The 24057-nt window shown below is 40.7% G+C and overlaps 1 protein-coding gene across 1 annotated transcript in view; it reads right to left on the bottom strand.

The window, feature by feature from the left end:
- Positions 1-2171: 2171 nt before the first annotated feature.
- LOC116717833 (basic helix-loop-helix transcription factor scleraxis) overlaps positions 2172-24057 on the bottom strand; it is a 38713-nt gene continuing 16827 nt past the window's right edge. The window contains exons 4-6 of the mRNA XM_032559465.1: positions 17263-18305; positions 16965-17181; positions 2172-2826 (exon numbers count right to left, since the gene is read on the bottom strand). Coding sequence (XP_032415356.1) covers positions 2788-2826; positions 16965-17181; positions 17263-17654 — 648 coding nt within the window. The 5' untranslated portion in view covers positions 17655-18305 and the 3' untranslated portion in view covers positions 2172-2787. The remainder of the gene's footprint in view (positions 2827-16964; positions 17182-17262; positions 18306-24057) is intronic.

Genomic DNA, 24057 nt, shown 5'->3' on the forward strand with positions numbered 1-24057 from the left:
CTCAGGAAAAACATTGGCACTAAATGTGGATTAAGTCTTCAGCACCGTTTAAAGCACTCAAAATGAATCTGTTTCGTTTCCTTCAGTATTTTCTTTCTGGTTCAGGTTTTATTGTTTTATTTTTATTTGGCCTTTTTCACCAACGCTTGCCACGTTGCAGAAAAAAGTCAATACAAACTCAAACAGCTTCTTTGTTTGTAAGAAATTTTACCCACTGTGCTAACTCAAATTATTGGTGAGCTATTTCCATTTGCTAAATGCCCGGCTGACGAGAGAATATTTCTTGAAAAAGTTTTTAAAGACAACACCTCAAACATATTGTTTCCAATTACGAAATCATAAAAAAATAAATTGACCTAGATATCAGGGCAGTAATGTGGACCTGTACAAGTCTGCTTCGTTCTTGAGCACAAAGTCCAGATACCTCAAAGTACCACGTTCATTTGTTCAGACAATTGCATGCAAGTACAAAGACAGGCTCTGTGTGCAAAAGAGAGAACATCTTTGGTTGCAAAATGTGTGAGTCAACCATTAAATAGAATAAAAAACCTTGTAGAAATGCTGACCAAACCGGTGTGAGCTGGAAGGCCACTCAGAATGGAAGAAGTCATTATTGGAAAGCAGCATGAAAAGCCTCCTTATAGTATGTAAGTGCGTTTAAGACAATCCCAGTTGTGGTGGCAACGTCGTCTTAAGGAGGCGATTCGCTGCATAAGGAAACATTTCACACGACGCATGGCATCACGACAAAAACAGTCAAAGCAACACCCAAAGACATGCCGGATAACCAACATGTTTGACCCAACCCACACCGCTTTAGGCAGTCCAACCAGACAGAAACTGTGTGTAAACCTCTTAATACGAAGAAAGATTTTTTTAAAAATCATGGAAATGTAGTTTAATTTAATGTGAGACAGTGGAAAAAAAAGCTTGTTATTTTTGTATCTTTTATTAAACAGTGTATGTAAACATGCAGTCTCAACCCTCCAAACATCAGTAATGTGTATTGTCCATCAGCCAGTCACAGTATTTATTTAGTTACTTTAGTTATTTAGGTTGACATTTTGGACTATTCACTCCATCGGTCCGACACAAATTCAGGCTAAATGCTTGAAAGTGAGCCTCGGTTAGCCCGTCCGGTCAACCCCGACCCTAACGTCAGCGGACCTCTGCATGCGGGCGTTTCTTCACCTTTCAATTTTCAACCACAGTTAGATGAGAGGCACCATCACGTTCTCTACAGCCGTCAGACGAAGGTTTGCTCGGATGAAAGGCTTTGTCTTTCGCTGAGATCAGCTAAACAGAACAATTAAGAAAATGTAAAGAGCATCCTGTTTATTTTCACAAAGCCAAATTCAGAAGAATGGGAAAATAAAAAATACTGTTTCTCGTGTCAGAGAAGAGGCTGGAAAGATGGACAGGCAAGGTTATGGGAAGGCAAGCACGGTCAGGATGCACACACTGGAAAGCCATCACCAACCAGATTCTGGCCAGTGGCACTCCAGGGAGAAAAGAGGAAGAGCAGAGGAGGAGAAAAGAGAACAAGCATGTGGAAAGGTAAAGAAGAGGACAGCAAAGGGACAAAGGCAGATGTCCAAGTAGCCATACCTGCAGATGCAATTTTGCAGCCCACTTCAACCCTTCCTCCCACCCCTGCTCTTATGCTCGCCTGTTACTCCGCTTCTTAATCTTGCTTTTTTTTTTTATTTCCTCTTTAGCCTTTCTTATTCATTTTTATTTCAACCTTTATTTTTAAAGAAGCAAATATTGCTTTTTCAAGATCATTTTGGCCAAGGCAAAGAGCAGCACAAAAAAAAACAACAAAAAAAAACATCCAACATAACGGATTTCCTCTGTTATGTTAAAAACAAACCAGCAGCTTGAAATGAAAGGGAAATCTGAACTGAAATGTAAAAACAAAAGCATCGATTCTGTTTGTTTCAGATAATTATGCCTTAAATTTGCTCTTGTAAAAAGCTTTCGTTGACTCTTGTGTCTCCCGTAGCAGCGAAAGTATCCCCTAAAGAACCCCCCACAATTTGGTTTTAGAAAACATCTGCGTGCCATCATAAATTCAAAATGGAAACTTTATAAGCTTTATTGGTTGGAACCGGCAATTACTGGGACAAGATTTGAAAATACAGTATGCTCAGAAAAAAATATGATTTACGCCCAGATTTACAAACATTTTATTGGTCAGCTCGAGTTATTTTCCACTTTCAGGGATGAATATTCGAAATAGCCATTACCACCATAGTTCCAGCATGTTCTCTGTGATGCTACAAACTGAGTCAGAAACCAAAGTCTGCACTTTAAAAACAATATCAGAAATGCCACAAGTCTGTTAAATAACACAGTTTCATTATATATTGTTATGTTACATAAATATACATTTTGTTTTTATATCAGTTTACATTTTAATAAGACAACTTTTAATGAGTACAAATTTGTGGGTTTGTAGAGGTCATGTGCCATATTTCTTTTTTTAGAAGTACTGTGTTGTTTTTTTTTTTCTCTCTATAGTCTTGATATGCTGGTGAAAATCCACGGAAAGTCTTGTTCACGATGCCTCACTGTAAAACAAAGAGTTCGCATAAAGTAATAGAAAAAGGAAACATTAAAAAGTTCCTTGTAAAAGGAAGTGGAAGTGCTACATAAATCCTTCAAAAGTCTTTAAAACGCATCACAAGTCTGGTTCGTCTTCAAGCTGCAGTGGTTGTAATAAAAATCACATGAAGCCCCGTCAGAGTCGTGAACATTTTGTCCGTGTGGTTTGTGCCCTCGGCGTTAGCTTCGGATGCTCGTCTTCCTGTCTCTGTCTTTGTTCTGCGATAGAAAGAAAACACGGTGTCAGATCGTCAGGAACGTTCAGCTTGGATCTAATGATGCAACATTGAGAAGGCGACGCCAGAAAACGTGTCGATTTTTCACATTTCTGGCGTTGATGTCGACCTCCGGCGGCGGGACCGGGGTCACGAAACTTCCGCTTCAGACAACTTTCGCCGTCTGCTGCGGCAACAGGATCTGGTTTTCTGCAATCAGTGCGGCTTTGTGAGCATTTCGCCTCTGGTCGCCGAGAAAGCAAATCGGCCCCGACCGGCTGCAGCAAAGTCACAAACACATTCCACACAGTAGCAGGGCAACATTTGCTGCGGCGGCAGGGAGCAACACGTGTTTTGCTTAATTCGATCGCAGGCTGAATGATGACATCATGAGCTGATTTATAAGCGCAGCGTAAGACGATATATTCCTCATTTATCTGTGGTATCGGAACAGAGGAGCCCTGATTTCCTGGCTGGTGAGGAGCCTTTCTCTATCTGGCCAGGAAAATAACATCACTTTTTCCCTCCTCACCTAACCTCTCCCCTGCTTGCTGCGCCGGCCATCCGCCGCCGAGCCCAGCTCAAAAGGCTTTTAATGAGGTTATTTTCTGAGTGATTTGCAACGTATTCAATCTTTGCTGTGCTTCAAAAATTAATGATATCTGATCTAATGCTGTTAAGACCTAATCCCTGGCTGTTGATAAATGGTTCCTAATCAAAATCTGTTCTCATTCAAATTGAACTTGGATGGGTTTATTGTATTTTCTGCCAAAAAAAGTTTGGGAGATTTCTTTTATTATTATTTTTTTTTATTACTCCTTGCTCTTTTTCCTTTCTCATATCATCTCAGCTAACCTTCTCCGACTCCCAGCTTGGCCTCCTTCTCAACACCTGCAACACATTTCCTTCATTTCAGACGGAGCACGAGGTGTAGGTGTTTGGAAAAGTCCATGTGACTGACATCAGCAACGGTGGGTAGGTGTTTGGACGGGCGTCAGGTGGTAATCGGAGGATGAAATCACAGGATTTGGACAGGAATCGGTCCTCCCACTGATTGGGGCGAGCGCGCGGAGACGGCGAAACCATTATTGACGATCCGTCCTCCAGCTGGACAGAGAGGAGTGTCATTAGTAGATTGTGATTGAACCACTTGTAGTTGGCTGCGAAAGCGAGCGTGAGCAAACGCGCACACATTTAGAGGCTGGTGCTTTGTGTGCAGGAATTTACGTTTCAAAGGAGCAGCTACTTCATGTGACCTTTTCATGACATTAAATTCACAGCTTTTTTAACGCAAGTTCGCTGCTCAAAATGCCCCGCTAAAAAAAAAAAAAAAAAAATTCATTTTCACCCTGAGGCTTTCGCAATATGCCGATGATCATTTTCTTTTTAGATACAATAGAATAATACAATCCAATTTTCCTAACTTAAACAGACAAGAAAGTCAATTTATAAAGATTTGCTGAACTTCAGTGCCTGAACTTCATTTTGCACTTGAGAGATCTTCAGGAAATACCTAAAGCTCAGATGCTGCACTTTCATCCTGTCTCATCTAGTCAATTCCTCACACAGGTCTCGTTAAAGTCCAGCCCAGGGAACCGGCTTTAGACAATAATTTGGTCAAGGCAAACCTGAGGATGTTGCACAAGAAGCAGCATTTAGTTTCAATGCACTTGGCTTCTTGAAATACAGATGGAAAAAGTTACAGTTTTCTGCAGCTTAGCCGTAAAGGTCAAAGATCGCTTTATCCGTCCATTTCTGTCATGTGTTAGCTTTGCTTGAATGTGATTTTTTTTTTTTTTTTTAATGGGAGATCATTTTTTACTACTAGTCTTTATTTAGGGTTTTTATTATCTCTGTTCTTTATTATTCTAGTGACTCTGCACGAATAAACCTGCTGCACCTGAAAAACTCGTACAGTTTGAGAGCATCAGATGTGCAATTTTACCCCTAACAGTTTTTGCCCAGAATTGAAGCCTTAATCTGAGTTTCATACATTTGATTAGATTAGTACTTATCCACTACCATTGAATTTGGATGCATTGCTACTTAAGTTACATCCTGAAGTGCAATAACTGGACTACCCCAACACATTGTCCTTGGTCCTTTAGGTAGTGGTTAGAGATGGAGCCGTCCTTCAAGAAGCTGATAAATCTGCAATTCTCGCTGTTTCCTGATATGTGAACATTTGTGATCTAATTTATCGCCTAAGGTATCATAAAAAATAAACATAGTTTAATGTATGCGAAATTAATTAAGATTTTTATACTGTATTACTAAATAAAACTGCTGAAGCAAACAATAGGCTCTGTAGTTGTTCTAAAATAGCACTCTATATTTAAAAATCTTTAAACGTGCATGAGTTATATTAGTCTGGCTGCACCTACACATACGTACAACACAATTTAATCTACACAACACATTTATTTTTCACCATGGTAACAGATCAGAAGCGATCAATTAACTAATTCATTTTTTTTTCAATGGATAACAAATTAAATACATTAGTACACAAGAAGCTACAATAGTTCTTAATACGTCAAAATATTTTAAAATGACACAAGTATTTAGTACTGATTTATTAAACACTAAATTACAGTGATACCAAAAATACCAGTAAAGCAAACAGCAAATATGCTACCATTAAAAATAAGTTAAAGAATAGATATTACAATTAAATAAGCTGAATCAAAAAAAAACAACCTGAGTTGGATTTATTGGGTTCAGTGACAGCCCTTCATGCACCTCTCAGTCGCTCAGCCCTCCACCTAATCGGCACAAACAAATGGGGATGCTCTACCCCATAGAAATATAGAAACTAGGGCTAAAAAAAGGGTTAAAGGGCAAAATGTGGTTCAGCTTTTAACTCTCAGACCTTATAAACTCCTTGAATTGTGGCGTAATCCAGCAATGCGCACTTCAAAACTAAGAGTAAGGCAGTGGGCGTCATGGGATTTTTAGCCAAAAATGTTAATTTTTTTTTTTTTTTTGTGAGAATGAATTTAACACAGCCTGGGAAACTGCGGCCAAACCGTAGCACTCCTGTTATCGTACTCGCTTTCCCAACACAAACCATCAAACCAACAGCTGCGAGACACAAGTGCAGCCGCGCTCTCCGGTGTTTGCTGGAAAGCGCTGTGGAAAATTGCAGGCATTTATCAGTGGAAGGAAAAGTACTCTGGGGTTGGAGAAAGAGGATATACACCAAGAATTTCGCTTAAAACCTGGGCGTTGAAATTAGCCAATTTACCAAAATTACATCAAATTAGTACGGAGTCATTAGACGAATCGTCCCGCGTCTCGTCGTGAGCAATCGGTGACAGCTTGGAAGCGCAGCTGTAGCTGCTGAGGCTTGGATCTGAACTGGTTCAATCCCAACAGGAGGAGGGGTCGCCTCCAGGCCGGCCTGGTAGTCAAAACAATCTGCTAAAGACTAATAGGTCACGGTCAGATGACGGTTCTGCTCTTTCTTCCCTCTTTCCACACACACATACCGGGAGCTTCCCCAGAGGACGATTTGTCCAACCCTAATATGATTACCTGATGATGTTTGCTCAAGATACAATATGAAGATATCACCACCCTGAAACAATATTATTGTTCTATTAAGGTGAAAAGCAGCCTGTTGCAGTCTGGATGTGAAGACACTAAGCACTTTCATTAAAGTGTCTCATCAACTCACAAATTTAAACTTTTCTTTTTTCTTTTTTTTTTTTTTGCGAAACTCAACCCTGCCGATTTTTTACCTATAATTCTGGATTTTCCATGCACTCTTTTTTTTCTTTTCTTTTTTTTTCCTGTCTTAAGCTCGGTCTGTCAAATAAAAACATCTAATTTAGTCCCTGGCTGCATGAGGACAGGACTGACTAGTTGGAAAAAATAATTCCACTTGGGCTCGGGCCTGCATTCATATAAGGACATTGGTATTTAACCATGAAATGAAAGCGGCTTATATCCTTCTAGATTATTAAGTGAAAATATTTAAGACTGTGTCACTGTCTCCAGTGGCTTATATAAGCTGTAGTTACCCTCATAAATGACAATCAATTAAAAAAATCACACATCAGACCTTTAAAGTGAGCTAACTAGCAGGCCAAAATGTCCCAATTTGCCATTATGTGGCTTGGACGTAGAGTCATACCGATTATCGGTATCAAGGTTTTAAAAAGTTACAGTTTCAAAACCGCTGAAACTTTCCTTTGTAGCGTTTAAAGTCCTGTCAGTGAAATACCAAAGAAAAAGTGGAGTTTTCTCCGGCTGTACAAAGGATATAGTAATGCAGGGCGGCCCCTACCCCACATGTTGCTGCTCACCGCCAAACAGCTTACTTATTATTGACTTCTAAGTTGTCCATGAAGTAAAACAAACACCAAACATAAACAAAAACAATGCTATAAAAATGAAACAAAAACCAGCAGCTTGGAAAAGGGACATTTTTCCAAGCCTAGTCAAAGGAAAGTTGAAATAAAGATATTTAAAAGAACAATCAGAAGAAAGTTTATATGTAGCCCTCAACATATTTATGGTTATTTTATTCGACTAATGCAACACAAAAAACAGCAAACATCATCACACTTTTACAGGACGCAAAAATTAATAATCCGTAGGACAGTTTGGATTACACGCCTGTTTGCTAAAATGCCAACTAACATGAGCTTCTACTTTGCTAACAGACCTGCAGCCTGTTGGGTTAAATGTCTTTGCAGCGGATGCCCACAACTGGGCCGGATCGCAGCGCCCAAGATGCTTAGGGTCACAGAGTGTTGGACGCACAGCTGGAAAAGAGGAAAATGTGGATCCATCACAAGTGATGTCACTGCAGTTTTCGACAATAATATCACCATTGCATCATTTTCTGATATCATGCCGCCCTATTTTTCACTCATTGTTGGCCTCCTATCATGCTATTCCTCCGTTACGGTTAGAGCACATGAAAAATTAGTTGATGATTTGGTTTGGCTACGTCAAGCAACTTGTAGGACCGCCACAGCTGCTAGAGTTGACAGCGCAGTGTTTTTTTTTTTTTCCTGCCTTGTGGCACTGGTGGCCTTTTAGGCCTTTATTATACAGCAAAAAATGGCTGCATTAAGGACCGACAGCCTCCAGGTTTTGGGCCTCCACTCCCAACACCACACAATGTGACATCATGACGACTCGGGTTTTAATGCTATAGTTACCAAGCATTTCTCTACCTGGAGAAATACAGCTGATTAACCAGCTAATTTCACTTTGTTATATTTGTGATGCTGTAAGAAAGGCACAAACGCAAAAAAAAAGGAACAATATTCTCCAAATTGAACGGTTCATATACTCATAATTTTATATGCATGCTGTGAGCACTTGAAAAACCATACTTAAATTAATCATCAAAAAGTAAATAAAGCTTCAAAAGTAGGAGTAATATTTAATATGTTGTGTTGTTTAGCAGCAGTAGGGATAACTGTAGCTTAACCTGTAACTAGACAGGTTACAGGTTGTCATGAGAATCCAATGCCAGCCTGTTTTCCTCGGATTAGAACATATTCATGTTACCTTACTATATCTTCTTGATACAATCAACTGATTGAGTTTAGATTGCCCCGTTTGCACATGTATTTTATTACCGCCATATTTTAATGCTGCAATGAGCAGAACAAGCCTGATTTTATTTTCACTTTGTTCTGCCCCATTATGCCGATAGCGTTACTTCATCACCGGCGCTAACATGTCCGCCCTCCAACAGCAAATTTGTCATTAGCTTCAGCAGATATTGTTTTAAGAAGCAGCCTAATTAAAAGCGCCGACTGCTGCTTTCCTGTTCGCCATGTTGCGTTTCTCTCTGCCAGGCTCGGAGCTCCGTATTTGTGTTTTAATTTGCCCTGCGAGCGGCTCCGTCCCTGGAGGCCAAATGACAACAGAATGATAGTTTTGCTAATAGATTTTGTTATCGGACCCGACTTCTTCTGTTGGTGTTGAATTAGGGGGCTTAATTGCTTCCATGTGTGCCGCAAGCGTACAGACGGCTCTGCGTTTGACTGCATGACAAGCTGGACGTGGGGGAGAATATATATATATATATGTTTTTTAAAAAGACAGCCGCAGAATATGACCCTAGCCTGATGCACCTCATTAGCACAGGTTCAAACGAAACGCACGAAGGCGATGCTGCTGCTTATGAGGCACAAATCATTAACTCCCAGTCGACTCCAGCTCCATCGCTCTTTCATCTATGACACTGAAACGTCAGCTTCATGCACGAGAGTGACGCAACGCTTTTTCCAGCTAAAACAGTCTTAATATTCCAAAGAGCTGTGAGGACCGCAGCCATTAGCGCGCTCCTGAACGCGTCCCAGCCACGCATTTAAGCTCTCTTTGGGCGCTCGCTTGATTGGGGCCTCCATAAAGACGCAAAGCGCGGCTTAAAAGCAAACGTCCAAACTGGAGGATGAATCGCGGCGTTGATTATCCCCGCTGACTCGTTGGCCACCTTCCTCCTCGTCTCCAGCTCCGTTTCCAAAACTTCCTGCCCGCCATTAGTTTTAGAAAGCGTTGAAAGCGCAGTAGCCATCCAGAGCTGCTCAGCTATCATACATGGTTTGTTTATGCAGTCTAGATAGACGCAAAGAGCTGCCATCTGGCTGACATGAAAAGGGAAATAGAAATAAAACGCTTTTATTAAAAAACTCTCAAGAAAGGTTGTGCACTCACGCGTATATATATATATATGTGTGTGTGTATATGTGTCATTTGTGGAGGTGTGAGTGTAAGCAGAGAGGGCGTTCCACAGAGCGCGGTTTCCAGGCTCCTTTACCATCACCATCAAAGCTCAGCCTCAATGTGTTTCTAATAGCAGCCGCTGAATTAAACACTGGCTGCACTGCCTCAGCAGAGGATAAATCATTTACAGAACAATTAGCTCATTTGTTGCTCTGCTCCTTTCTGCCAATGACTTCCAGACACAGAGAGCCAGCCGAGGGAGGACGTGTCTGATGTGTTTGTGAGGTGACTGTGTGGGCAAAAATTTGCAAAAGTCACCCGATTCGACTGAGTCATCCAATAAATGACACGATCCGCTTTGATACACGAGTCGCCGCAGCGAGTCTGTGCTTTTATCCCGCAGTGAAGCAAAACAGGCAAATGGAAATCAGCTGTTTTCTGAATTCGCCGCAAAGATTTGGCCTCTTCTTTTCTTACACCCATAGATAACTGTGCGTACAAAGCGCTTCGGATCAGCAGCTCCGAGCAGCAGGAGAGGAGCACACGCATCACGTTTCATCTGCTGTGCCACTGACTTTGAACCTCTCTTTTTAATTTTGAGAAATTCACTCAAATCATAAATAAATATGGGCTGCACCCTAAAATGCCAATAAAATTGCCCATTTCAAAGGGAACAATGGTCTATTTACAGCAACCACACCATAAGTACCAAGATAATTGGATTTTTTCCAGCGTTTTTATGTTGTTTCCAAACATCTGACAGCTCTTTTATGCCATAAAAAAAGAGCTGTAAAACCCCCGATATTGGGCAAATTGTCTCGACTTGTAATACAGGGATTAAAAGGAAAGAAGTTCTCAATTGCAGTCATTGGCAGACAAATTACCACTTTTATTTTCTTTTGCCATTAATTTGAGCTGACCCTCTTCCTAGTTCGAGCCAATAGAAATAGGCCACACTTGTGGAAAAAGCTGTAAAAATATACAGAGTTCTGTGCCCTTAAAACAGAAGTAGACAAATTAGCATGGTTAAAGTTGTTATGTACGGAAAGACCATCTTAACTACAAGCCATCACCCCAGGCTCACCTCAACCAGAAGCGAATGGGCCTCCAGAATCTGCTCTGTTAGAGCACGGCTGTGCCGACCGAGATTTCTACATGTTTATGCAGCCTCCACGCTCCCCACACATCAATCTGATGAGATCTGAAGGGAGCAAACCAAATTCATGTGGGCCCCACGCACCATCCGTGGAGTCCAAAGGGTCTGCTAAACCTGACACTGTGAAGATCTATAAAGATCTTTTACTGCAGTACTATAATCGCACACTGAAAAATTTGCTGCAGCTTTATTACTTGTGAGTTTAGAAAAAAAAAAAATAAAAAGTTCTGACCTCCTTTGCCATGCTCATCATTTTGAGATAAACTTTCCTGCTTTGTTCGCCCCTGCTCCTTTAAACCTGTAGTAACTATTCTGATGGGTTAGCAGCTCATTTTCTTGTAATTATTTTCTGGCTAACGACGGACAACGCACTTCTGTGCTACACTTTTGCGTCTCACCCATTTTGAAAAAAGAGCAATTGAAAACATTGATCAACTTAAAAAAAAGTAAAGTATAAATAAAATCAATGCCTTAGTGGTAGAAAATGATTGATGATGTAGAAACGCACATATGTCGTGTGAGCTTTTCTTTCCCTTTGTCCAACATATTAAAAAAAAATCTTTGCTGGGACCTCTGATGACCTCTCTGGTTATTGACAGTAAATCCTTAGTTATTAAGAAGCTACAGCTTTGTGTTATATGTTGACTGCAGACACCTGAGAGTGAAGGTGGAGTGAGACATCCTTCACAAGATATGTGCATCAGTCATGGTTCAAGAGGCAGGCCCAGTTCTGCTCATTCACCGCCTCCCCATTTTAGTTAACACAACCATCAAAGGCATTAATACAGAAACTCTCTCGTCATTTTACTCATCATTCCAGTTTTTTTGACTCTGTTTTATTGTCTGTTCTGAAAGTCTGATTAAACAACTTAAAATAGTTCCAATATTCCAACATCCAGACTGAACAATTGTACAATTACTCCACTAAGAAATTAGAAGTGTTGATATTTTGCACTTTGGAACAATAATGGTATTTTTTACCAACTGGCATTGTAATCAATTGAACTTGATAATTGCATCATGGTTGAATTGCATATAGTTGGATCCAGATATGGGTAGTAATTAGCTACATTTACTAGAGTACAGGAACGTTTTGGACTATTCACAGTTTTACTTTTACTTCAGCAATACTATTATTAAGAATCACTACTCTTACTGGAGTAAAATTTCTGGATACTTGACCCACTAAGAGTAAATGTCACTGAATAAGAGTTTATGTCAAAGTGAGACTTCGTCTTTACATACACAAGTTTTGTTCTTCTAATGATGTTTTCCACATACTGTTAATGGAAATCCACCTTGCTCTACCATAATACCTACTATAAGTATCAGTGTAAAAAGTTTTATATTGAAAAAATGAATGAAATCTATATATAACAATCATTTTAGTCTTTAAAATACCAGAATATGCACATAACTTTATTTTTTTTGTCTGTGAGGTCATTTTCTAATCTTAAATCAGATGTTTTTATCAGTTACTCAGTACTTGTGTAGCCTTTTATTCAGATGCCATTTTACTTGAGTAAATACATGGTGAAGCAGTGCTGCTCTTACTTGAGTACAATTTTTCTACCCACCTCTGACAAGATTGTATTGTAAAGAAGTGGATTTGTCTGACAATGACAAATGATACACAACTGAGTTGTATTTAGCAAAACCGCATATGAATTGGAGCAATTTCTAAAGTAAAAAACAACAACAAACAAACAAAAACAAAAAGATCTAATGGGTTCCCAGTCTTAATGAGTGACCAAATTGTTTCTAGAATCCAAGTCACATTCACCAACCTGCACTCAAAAAGCTTCACAAAGACTGGCGAACAGCTTTGAGGTTTAAGTGGCAAAAAGAAAACTGAAATCAAATTTACAACCTTCCCAGTTGACAGACTACACATCACATTGACCTGCATCCATCAAAGTGTGACATTAGTGTAACTGTGCCCCATATAAATGTCAATGAAAATGTTTGTTTTCCGAGTGCAGCAACACAGATAAATTCAAATTCAGTCAATTTCCTTTCTCCCTATGATATTGATATAAAAGATAATAATCACTTTATTTATCTTTGCTTTATTTTACAGCTTTCTTCGACCCTTGGATCAAGTCCAGCAGATGAATAAATCACATTAGTATTCACCGCACTACATGCCTGAATATGCAACATGTGACGCCGTGTGCGCAGCAGTCATTAGTAACAAGGCTGTTTGTTTTGAAACACTTACACCGTAGTCACCCATAATAAGAGGAAATGACTGTACACTTTTCTCACTTTCACCCTCTGCTGCGTTGGAAATGGGAGTAACTGAAGCGGCTGGTTTAAGCAGACCTGACAGCGGTGATGAACCTCAATAACTATGAAAACATACGAAGAAAGAGCTCTGAACAGAAACTCCCCTCTTACCTCTTCTGGCTCTTTCTCTGTAATCACCAGCGCCAACTCTGCCCTCCAGCCCACTCCAACACACTCCAGATATTTGGCAAAGAAACGCTCTCAATTAGCGCTAATCACAGTTAATCGTTTACGTTCCAGGACTAGATGGACTACTCATTTTTTATTATTGTTAAAGTAATCAAATAAATTTGAACTGGAGAGTGTTAATAATATACATAGATACGAGATCTTATGTAAGCCGAAGAGAAACGCGGTTAAACATTTGCAATCCATCATAAGGCTTATTATGAAGTCTCGTTCTGTGTGTATGAATGCAGATTGCTTGTAATGATTTTAAAAACAGCAGTGATTCAGCATATAAGCGATTGAAACTAAATCTTAATCTGCATTATTCCAGCTTACAGTGAATAATGACACGTTCTCTCTGCAGTAAACATGAGTAACGTACTTTATTATGACTCCATCCCACAGAAACCCTCCCTTTGTTACACTAAGCTTATTACAACGCTAAAGTGAGCCGACGGGTATTTATGCATAAACACAGACAGATACGAGACAAACACAACCGTGTGCTCCTCTGAACAATTACTAATCTGGTATTAAATTCTGTAATAATACACTTAGTTAATATCCGTTTTAAGGAGTGTGTTATGTTATGCAGGAAACCCAAAACACATTCAGTGCTACTCCACAGGTATTATAAAAAGTAATAATATAAGAATTTATGACTAATTTGTGATTTTGTATTGGAAGATGAGCCTCTTCAATTGAGTTTGATAGATGATTATTCTGCAATTACAAAGGTAGATAAGGTATTTTTTGTAAGTAAATACACTACAGTTATAATGAGGAATGGCTCCCGTACCTCTAGTGGATGAACAACATAACAATAAGTTTGTAGAAAATAAGGGAATAAATCCTCCTAGAGGGAGAGTGGACCCTGACCTTAAGTTGATTTTAGACCCTTCAAACCACTTAAACTGAAAACATTCATATCCATGAGAGACAACACTAATATGAAGATTATTTACAAAGTTTGTAGTTGTTTTTCTCAGCCGTGTCACGTTGCTACTTGTCCTCGCTGGGCCTGTATCTCTTCACCTCATCAGCTTCAAATCATCAGTCATCTCAAAGTTCAGCAGTAAACCTTTTGTTTTGAAGTTATAGTTTGTGCAGTGACATTAAAATGCTCCGTTACTGTAGTTTGCAGACTGATAAACTGATCAGTCGAGTTGATGCAGCCAGTAGACTCAGAAAAACAGAAATGTAGAGTACTAACATGGATGTGTTTTGACTGAGAGGAAGTAATATTTGCACATATGAATATAAACTGTTTGACTTGTTTTCCAAATGCTAAAATCTGATTAAAACGGGCTTGAGAACAGGGAGTCTGTTAGCTGCCTTCGTCCGTCTGATCGACTAACTTTTTGGACGTCTCTAAGTATGGAGTAAGCTTTTGGATTTTGCAACAAGCTGCTGTGTTTACAATGGGACATACAGTCATTATGTTCCTGTGCTTTTCCAGAGCAAGCAGTTGCTTAGGATTTAGCTAATGGGGCCTATTAGCTGATCAGGCAGAATGTTTCAGACAGCTCCAGTCTACATAACCTCTCTACTAACACAGAGGATGTTTGCTTGAGTAAACAACGTCAAATTAATGTGTGGGAGAGAAGAGTCAATATTTAATAATGCTCAATATAAATATCTGCAGTTTGAGTGAACTTAAATGGTTAAAGTCCGCTAACGTATAGCTGATCAGCTTTTAGCCTTCCACTGTTTTGAGGTTTTCTAACATACTTTTTTTTTTTAGAAATCTCACTTGAATAATGTAATAGACCAGGAACAATTACAGTAGCCTGCCTCACCCCGAACCAGTCTCCTTTAAATGAAGTAGTGCTTAACTTGTCATTGACATGTGGAAGAATCTAAACCGTAGATCTGAACCGATGGAGGTGAAGCAACATGTTTACATATAAACCAGTGAGTCACACCACAGTTTCTAGTACACTCCTGTTTTAGCCAATTGAGAAATGTGGTTTTAAAATAATGGGGTATAAATTCTGTGTTGTGGACAATATTCCCAAAGACCTTCCCGCTGTGATGGGATGGGGTGAGGGGTCTCTTTCAGCACCCCTTGCCCAGGGGGCTCTGCCTTTTTTAATCTGGCACTGCTTCCAGAAACTTTATTTTGAAACACCCAAATGGCCTTAAGGTTACTGTTATATCATTTCCATAATATCACCAGTCTATATAAAATATATTTATTACAAGGTGTGTTTTTATAAAAGCTTTGTCTCTAACTAATCTCATATCGCCCTTATTTGTTTTTCTTCAAAACTTTGATAAAATAACCAAGAAATAAAAAGAATAGGCTATGACTTTCATGTGTGTTGACTTCATCATTTGAAAGGGTTTTAGCTCACAAAAGAACACTGGGACTTTTTATCCGGCTGTAATGGGAACCAGTGTAATGTGACTGACACCCGGTAATGAGGGACTTTATCAAAGTGTCCGCGTTTGAGTGCTCCGACATCAGAAAGTTTCTAAACTGTTTTCCGCGCAGCATGCATTTACAGGTCGGTCATGCATCTGCAGCGGCCGGTTGGCGGCCGCGGATAGTATTACACATTTCTGACTGATAGCCCCGACCTGTGCAGGCCTGATCGATATGCAAAGAAGTAGTTAAGGAGGGAAGGTTCAAACGAAAGGAGATGTGGATGAGAATAAAAGAGGATGTGGGGGTTAAAACGACGGGACAGACGGAAAACGATTGGTGGTGAAACTAACACTGGTTTCAGGCCAGTTATCTCCCAGCTGAGAGCGTCTGGGTGTAGACACTCAGGACGTCTAGGCTTTCAGGCGCACAAGTTCAGAGGGTGAGGCAGAAGGGGTTGGGGGGGATTTGTGCCGCTGAGACTCTGGTTATCCCTCAGCTAAAGGGTCTCTGGGTTTAGACACTGAGGAGGGTATTAGCTTTCACACACTGCTGGGGTAACTGGGGAGTCTGCCAGATGTCAGCTCCTTACCAATAAATCCTGCTAAATGGGCAGCCGGCTCGGTTATAGAGGAAGGCCTGAGTGGACGTCAACTCTCTATCATTCTCCGCTCTGTTTGTCAAAACCCGAACCGAGCTCGTAAATATTTGATTTCCCTCAGCTGATGGCAATCCCTCATTCCCAGTAATTCCTCATCAGACCGATGGTTTCTTGCGGGAGAGTGTTCTTGATTATGACAATTTCCTGTACTGGATCAGATAAACCAAAACTCACACTTTTTAAAGTTCACCTCTGCTTTGTCTTTGAAAGAATGGCAGTTTTTCTCTTTCTTCTTATTTCAGATTTTATATCTGTATTAAATTTTGCAGCAGTTTGGATTAAAACCTCGTCAAATCCTGGCTGAAGAATTTACACACTATTGGACAGATTTCACGCACGCCCGGTAATAAATCTCACTGTATAAACACGTATAAACTTCAAATTCATATTTTTCGTGCTCATATCGACTGGAGTTCTGAAAGTGAAAAAAAACGACTCAGGTCCCCCGAGCTCTCGCTGAGCTCCTGTGACAGAGAAACACTCATGTATATGGAGTGCAGAGGATTTTTTTTTTTTAGGAACCACCTTGAACTTTCAAGCCAGCTGCTCCAGTAAAACCCAACCCCCAGCAGGACAATATTGCATGGTCGTTCACCCCAGAAAGTGGACTCTAAAAGAGGTTGCGCTTTTAAAGCCCCTTAGGGCCGGCTAGGTTTATAGGCACAGTTGCTGATCTCAGGTCAGGTATTTAACACAAAACTGACCCGACCCAACAGCCCGTCTCTGCGACCACCCTGTCGCTATTAATGCGTCTTGATTTGACCTCGTACAGCTGATATCTCTCTGACTTCTTGTTTTTCTGCTCACCATTTTCCGCTGGTTGCTGAGGCAGAAGGTACAGATGTGCTTGGGCTGAGCCGATTGGTCGGATCCTCGGGTGGGGGAGGAGCTGACGTGGAAGAATGGAGGCGAGGGGGCGTGGCACGGCTGTCCGTCGTGAAGCCCTTCGCCCAGGAGCAAGACGTTCCCCAGATGGCTTATGTAGCTGCTGGCCAGACGTAGTGTCTCAATCTTTGACAGTTTCCTGCAGTCAGATGAAACGTGAGTTGCAAAATTAATATGAAACCTGAGGTAGAACGGGTCAATAAAAAACCTCGCTACTTACCTGTCGGCCGGCTCGGTGGGGATGAGCGTGCGAAGCGCCGTGAACGCTGTGTTGACAGAATTGGTGCGATCTCTTTCCCGTGCGTTGGCTGCCGTCCTCTGGCGGACTTCGCCGTGAGGAGACGAGCCCGGGGGTCCGAGCCTGTCCGTCAAGTTTGTGACGCTCACCCCGGCGCCCCCGCACATCTTTCTCTTCCTGTTCACCTTGATGTGGAAGGCGGACTGGGACGACGAGGACAGGCGAAAGGACGCGGAGTGGGAGGAGCTGCTGGTGCGGTCCTCAGAGCCTGAGCCCTCGCTGCAGTTCTCGTCGTCGTCTTCGGAGAGGAGGCCAATGTCTCCGTACAAGAAGCGGCCTGCTGGAGGTGGAGTGCGTAGCATGGCAAAAGTCATCTTTGATGGCTATTTGATCAGTCCCGTTCAGGAGCTCTTCCTAGCAAGGCTTTGCTCTCTTGTTTGGTTGGGTAGCAAAAACGTGTTGATGCTCCCAATGAGTGTCGACTGGTGGCGTTCGGCAAAGCAGACTTGGTTTATAACCTCCTTTACTCAAAGCAAAACATCAGCAGGTTGAGCTTAAGGTCAAGGGCAGTAAAAGTCGGGTCTTCTGATCTATACCCACAGGTGCATTCAGACTCCAGCTCTGTCTTATTCTCTTCTGATCTACTAAAATAAAAACATCAGAAAAAAACTCCACATTCCCAAAGTCTGCTTAATCTTCAGTTACTGTGCAAGAGCTCAAAATAGCATCTCCAGATTAAAACTCTGTCTTTCTTTGTGTGTCTTTACTTCCTACTTTATCACTTGTTTCTACCCGCTTCCCTTCCAAAAGTCCAACTAGAGTCAACTGGTCTGTGCCGGCAGATTCATGCTCTTTTGCTTCCAGCTGGTCTCCCCCCCTTGTCCTTCTTCCTCTTTGCCTGTTTGCTCCACGTGTGCGTGCGGTCTGAGTGTTTCAGCCTGCCTCTGGTCTTATAGTCCGAGGGAGGGCCAAGAGGACTGTCGTGCTCCTCCTCCTCTGAGCGTTCAGAGTCCCCCGGCTGCCGTCTGAAAGCAGACCACAGAGACCGGAGGCAAGAGGCGAGCCATCAGCAGTAGTTTGTTTTGGCTGCATGCTGATGCTTTCCAGGGGAAATCCACCCAAAAACAGTGCTTGCATCATCCTCAGGGGCCACAGCAGCTCTCCAGCCAGTCAACATGAGTAAGGTTTACAGATAGGAAGAAGTGACAAAGCACTATCAGCTGGCAGCTAGAGGGGGCAATGAGATCACCTAACTCTGTACTAAGTTAATTGTTTTCTGCAACATGTTACCAAAATCTTTTCAAGAAATCTTGAGTACCTTTTTAGTTTGTGTTCAAAAACTTATAGTTTTTGCTCTACGTTTCAACTCTTAAAACAACAGAACAGGTTACAAGGAATGGGATTAAAATGTTGTGTTTTGCTCTGGCACATTGTTGCCAGTGATAAACTGTCGACTGCAAGAAGTCAAGTGAAACCTTGCTTTTCTAATTGGTGTCTTTTATTCACAATGCCGTCGCTCTTGTGTTTGTCCTCTGGTCTGGAAATCTGGACGCAGTGCAGCCACAGAGCTGGAAGATGGCCGGCCAGACTGAGCTTATAAATAAAAGCCTCTAATGGTTTTACTGAGCCATGCCTGAAGTCTTTTCAACTTCACAGTTTTTGACACTAGAGGGCCCGAAGTTTCTAATCGTAAACACATTTAGTGCCTTGCAAAAGGATTCATGTGGGGAAATTGAACTTACAACAACATACAGTACAGACCAAAAGTTTGGACACACCTTCTAATTAAAATGGGTTTTCTTTATTTTCATGACTATTTATAAGGCAAGAAATCCCACTTATTAACCTGACAGGGCACACCTATGAAGTGAAAACCATTTCAGGTGACGACCTCTTGAAGCTCATCAAGAAAATGCAGAGTGTGTGCAAAGCAGTAATCACAGCAAAAGGTTGCTACTTTGAAGAAACTAGAATATAAGGGGTATTTTCAGTTGTTTTACACTTTTTTGTTTAGTGCATATTTCCACATGTGTTATTCATAGTTTTGATGCCTTCAGTGTGAATCTGCAATGTCAATAGTCATGAAAATAAAGGAAACTCATTGAATTAAAAGGTGTGTCCAAACTTTTGGTCTGTACTGTACATCTGTGGATTTTATTGAGATTGTGATACACCTACACAGAGAAGAACATAACTGTGGAAAGAAAATGATAAAGTTGATTGATTTTTTTCAGTTCCCTTTACAATATTAACCCTGAGACTGTAGTTTAATCTGATTATATATATAAATGTTCTGTGAAGGCCAGACAAATAAAGGTTTGGAGCAGTTCAAAGCAGGGTTAGTATATGGAACAATGTCCTTATCTTAAAATTTACAGGCCAGACAAGGATAGCGTTAGTCCCAAGAGTACCATACAAACACTGGAGGAGCTGCAGAAACCCTCAGCTCAGGTGGAATCATCTGTAGGCAGTACAAATTTTGAGTTCAGCGCTCTATAGAGTGGAGCCTTATTGGTAGAGAAGCAGGAAGTATGACATCCTCCAAAGAAAAGAATAACAAGTCCTATTTAAGGTGTTCTGATCATATGAGATCAATGTTTAACTTTTTGGCCATGCAAAACATTATGTGTAGAGGAAAACTAACACTTCTCATTTCCCTGAACACACCATCCTAATGGTGAAGCATGGTGATGGCATCATTATGCTGTGGAAATGTGTTTTTGACAGCAGAGATGGGGAAGCTGGTCAGCATTGATGAGGAAATGCATGGAGCAAAATACAGGTAAATCCTAGAAGAGCACCTGTTAAAGGTACTCTTTGGTTTCTGACATGGTATAAGTTAGTTTTATTTTATGTCTTTGTCAGGGCTGCACAGTGGCGCAGTTGCAGTTGCCTTTGTCCTGTCTGTCTCTGTGTTGCCCTGCGACAGACTGGTGACCTGTCCAGGGTGCACCCCGCCTCTCGCCCGAAATGTTTGCTGGAGATAGGCACCAGCACCCCTCCTGACCCCACTACTCCTTTTTGTTCAGTATTTTAGTCAGTGTCTGCTGATTTGCAAATCAGCAGACACTTTTAACTAAAACTGAGTTGGCATATACGAAAGACTCTAAACATGCAAATGTAACGAACTGATTCAGAACAAACCATATTCATGTGTTACATTGCGAGACTCTCTGGTTAAGAAAGGAAATGCGTCCATCCATTCTGATTGAGGTTCAGTAAAGAATCCAAACAAAATTTCAATCTGTGGACATGTCAAGTTAGTAGAGACACGACCGAGAACCCAGATCAAACTTCCCTAAACAGACTATATGAAGGAGTGATGCTACGGGCTAAATACATATGCAGTGTCACACTTTTCAGATTTTCATTTGTTGAAAGCCATGTATCCTTTTTCTTCCATTACACAGAGTAAGTGCAACTTAATTAATTTGTCTGGAAAAGTGAATAAGAGAGAATTTCAAGAGAAGCATATGGAAACATATAAAAGACAAGAGAGGAAATCTTGGGATTTTGCTGATTATCATTGTGTAGCTGCTTAATCTCGACATGCTTTTCCATCTTTAAATCAACAGTAATTAAAGGCTGGCTGCCAATGTAAAACCTAGTTATGGAGTCCAGAATCCTCAGTGGTACCTTTGTGAAAACTCTAAACCAAGCAGCTATTGCTGGTATGCATCTTCTGTGTAGCTTGGCAGCACTAAGGTGCTGCTGAAAACTGATGGCATAATGAATAATACGCGAGTTACACAATGTTACAGTCAGCATTCATCACTCTCAATTTCTCTGTCGATTTTTCCTCTTGCGTCCACACTTCCTCCCCCCTCCCCGCCTGTTTCTTCGTGTCTCAGGCGTACTGTTTATGCTGTGGTATTTAGTGAAGGAACAGAAGCCAATGTTGGTTGCAGCGGTTGATTTCAGCACATACACAAAGCGCTTGAGACACTGAGAACGGAAACAGAATGTGGAAGTCAAAATGAATAAAAAACAAAAAAATTAAATGTAACAAATTTGCTTAGTTTTTAAAGAAAAAGAAAGTATTACATTTGGAACCATCCATCAATCTTTTGTCACACCAGACACATATTTGCCTCTTACCGAGCTCTAATCTGGTCGCTAGATGCACATTTGACCATTTGCAACAAACGAAGCAGTCAAGAATTCTTCTGATAAAGTTACATTACATTGCAAAGTAATCAATAATCAAAACAGGCTGACCGAAAGGTATTGGAACCCTGCACTCCAATTTAATGGCCCACGGCTGTTGCATTGTGGAAAACAAATCTGCAACTAATCCAGTTGACTTTAGGTTCAGGATGTATGTTGGATTTGCTTCCAAATAATCGTTTCTCTTGGTATGTTTGATATAAATTGATAGAGGCAGTAAAAGCAGATGTAATGTGATGCAGGATACGCCACAGAATGGACTGCGTCAATGAGTTTCTTGAAAATACGGCAAGTGAAATTTAATATGAAAGTTTTCAGCTCTGGCTTGTAGACAACATACTGTAACACAAGCATGTTAAACAGTTTATTTGGATACTCCTAAAATATTTAGAGGGAAAATATCAAACCATCCAGTAGCCATCGCCCACACACCGTGACTCAACTTCCCTAACAGTCGTGTTATCTATGGACTATTTGGAGAAAACTCAGTATATACGATCGCTGTCGGCCTATATATTGTTGAAATATTTTTCCAGTCCAGCTACATCCACTGAGGTCCATCATTACATGCATTAGCATGATCTTCCTCATATTTGCATCCCTCTAGAGAGTATGGCTGGTCTGACACAGCATCCACTTCACTCTGAATTACTGCCTCCAGGCTAAAACACATTGGACTCGAAATAATGTCGACTGTGAGTCTTTTTAGAATAGCACATCTGTATTTGGGCGAGGAAGGCTGTATGAGAAGGAAGGAGCTACATTACAGAAAAATAATGGTGTAATTTACATAAAATTGTTGACTTAAGTTCGCAACACAGTCACAATGAAGAAGGACACACCTCTGTTGGAAAGGATTGGCTGTCAATCAGACTGCACTGACAGATTCTAGGGATAAGATGAAAAATACTAAAAATGGTTGCAGTGTTTTTATTGCACATTTTGAAATTATACTTTGAAACGGAGACGTATGATTTAGAGCTTTTGGAAAAGCTGGAGATATAAAAATAACCTAAAGGAAATAATGCTCAACACAATCATGTTTGATTGGCCAGTGGGTCTGTGAATGGTACTTTAGATTTTTCCAAATCATGTCTTTACCTTAGTACTTCATAGGATGCATTTACACCAGCCCTGTTTAGTTTGCTTTGATCAAACTCTGGTTCGCTTGAATAGACGGTTTGGTTCATTTGGGAAAGTGGGAGTGCGCAATTCAACTCTGATGCTTAACACAATAGCCAACTCTGCTCTGCCTAAAAACCTAGCGCTTGGTTTGTTTGAAGTGAACTCTGTTGTGGTTCAAACGCTTATGTGAATGCCAAAGGGACCAGAGACCGCTCCAAACACAGGAGGCAGACTATTGCGCAAGGCATATTGGTTAAGTGCAACCAAAACAGATGAGGGAGTCTAGCACTAGCGGAGAAATGGATAGTGGTCTTTTACCAAAGACAAAAGAGAAATCCTACAACCGTTAAAATATGAACAAAAACGTATTCTGTTTTTGTTCATATTTTGTGAAAAAGGAAGTTGTGGTCAGTGTCTTGTTCAGAGGTATTCATGTTGTTTCCTAAAGTGGTTCTTGGTGCGGCGCCACCGAGAATGAAGGGGCAACAGTTTGCTCAGAGGGCTTTTTTTATTTATTTATTTTCCCTTTGGGATCAATAAAGTATTTTTGTTTTGAATTGATTTGACACAGTGCAGTGTGGACACGAACAACATCAGCTGAAAACGTAACAAATGTTGCAATTTTGGTCTCCAGTCTAACCGAGTTCAACGGACCATCATTTTTTTGAGTAAATATCACACATTGCTAAAGATCTAACAGTATTACCATACATGATATAATGTAAAATGCATTGTCTGCAGCTGAGATGGGTACTGTGAGCTTTCTTGTTCCAAGAAAGAAAAAAAAGATCATAGTAAGATATTACTCACAGAGAGATAATGTCTTGCTGCTGTAGGTAGAAGTAAAGAGATCACTTAGTACTTAAAGTAAGTGCATTGTAGAAAGAGTTATGGAAGTAAAGAGGCTTCTCAGAAAAAAAACAAAACATTTTCATGTTATTGTGATCATTCAAATTGGGCTTGAGAAAAATTGGATTCAGAAACATATCAGCTCCTTTCTTGCAAATGCAGCTTTGTGTCAAGTAGTCTAAAAACGTAGTTGTTCATGGGTATGGGATCAACTCTGTTCGGTCTAGTCATTGGACTCTTTCTTCATTTGAGGCAGAGCTGTTCTTTCTCACGCCGGTCGTTCCACACTTCTGAGGTATAATGACAATATACTGTATATAAATTGTAAAACCGAGTGGTTTTCTCCCTTTAAAAGACGCAGCAGCAGTAGTGGTGGCAGCAGCACAGTAGTAGAACACCATCTGATAGTCATTACCCCACCCGTCTCCTCCCCCAACCTTTCCCTTCCTCTTCTCCGTTTGCTTTATACTCTTTTCTCAACTCAGACATATTATTCATTAGTCTGATGAAAAACACCCACCAGCTTAGCTGGGTCCAATCTCTCTGAGAGACATACACTCACACAAAAGCACAACTGACACAAAGACAGATATACAACACACACCCACAGTCTCAACCCAGTTGAACCATTCTGGC

Source organism: Xiphophorus hellerii, chromosome 3 (genome assembly GCF_003331165.1).
Source record: "Xiphophorus hellerii strain 12219 chromosome 3, Xiphophorus_hellerii-4.1, whole genome shotgun sequence".
Lineage (NCBI taxonomy): Eukaryota > Metazoa > Chordata > Actinopteri > Cyprinodontiformes > Poeciliidae > Xiphophorus > Xiphophorus hellerii.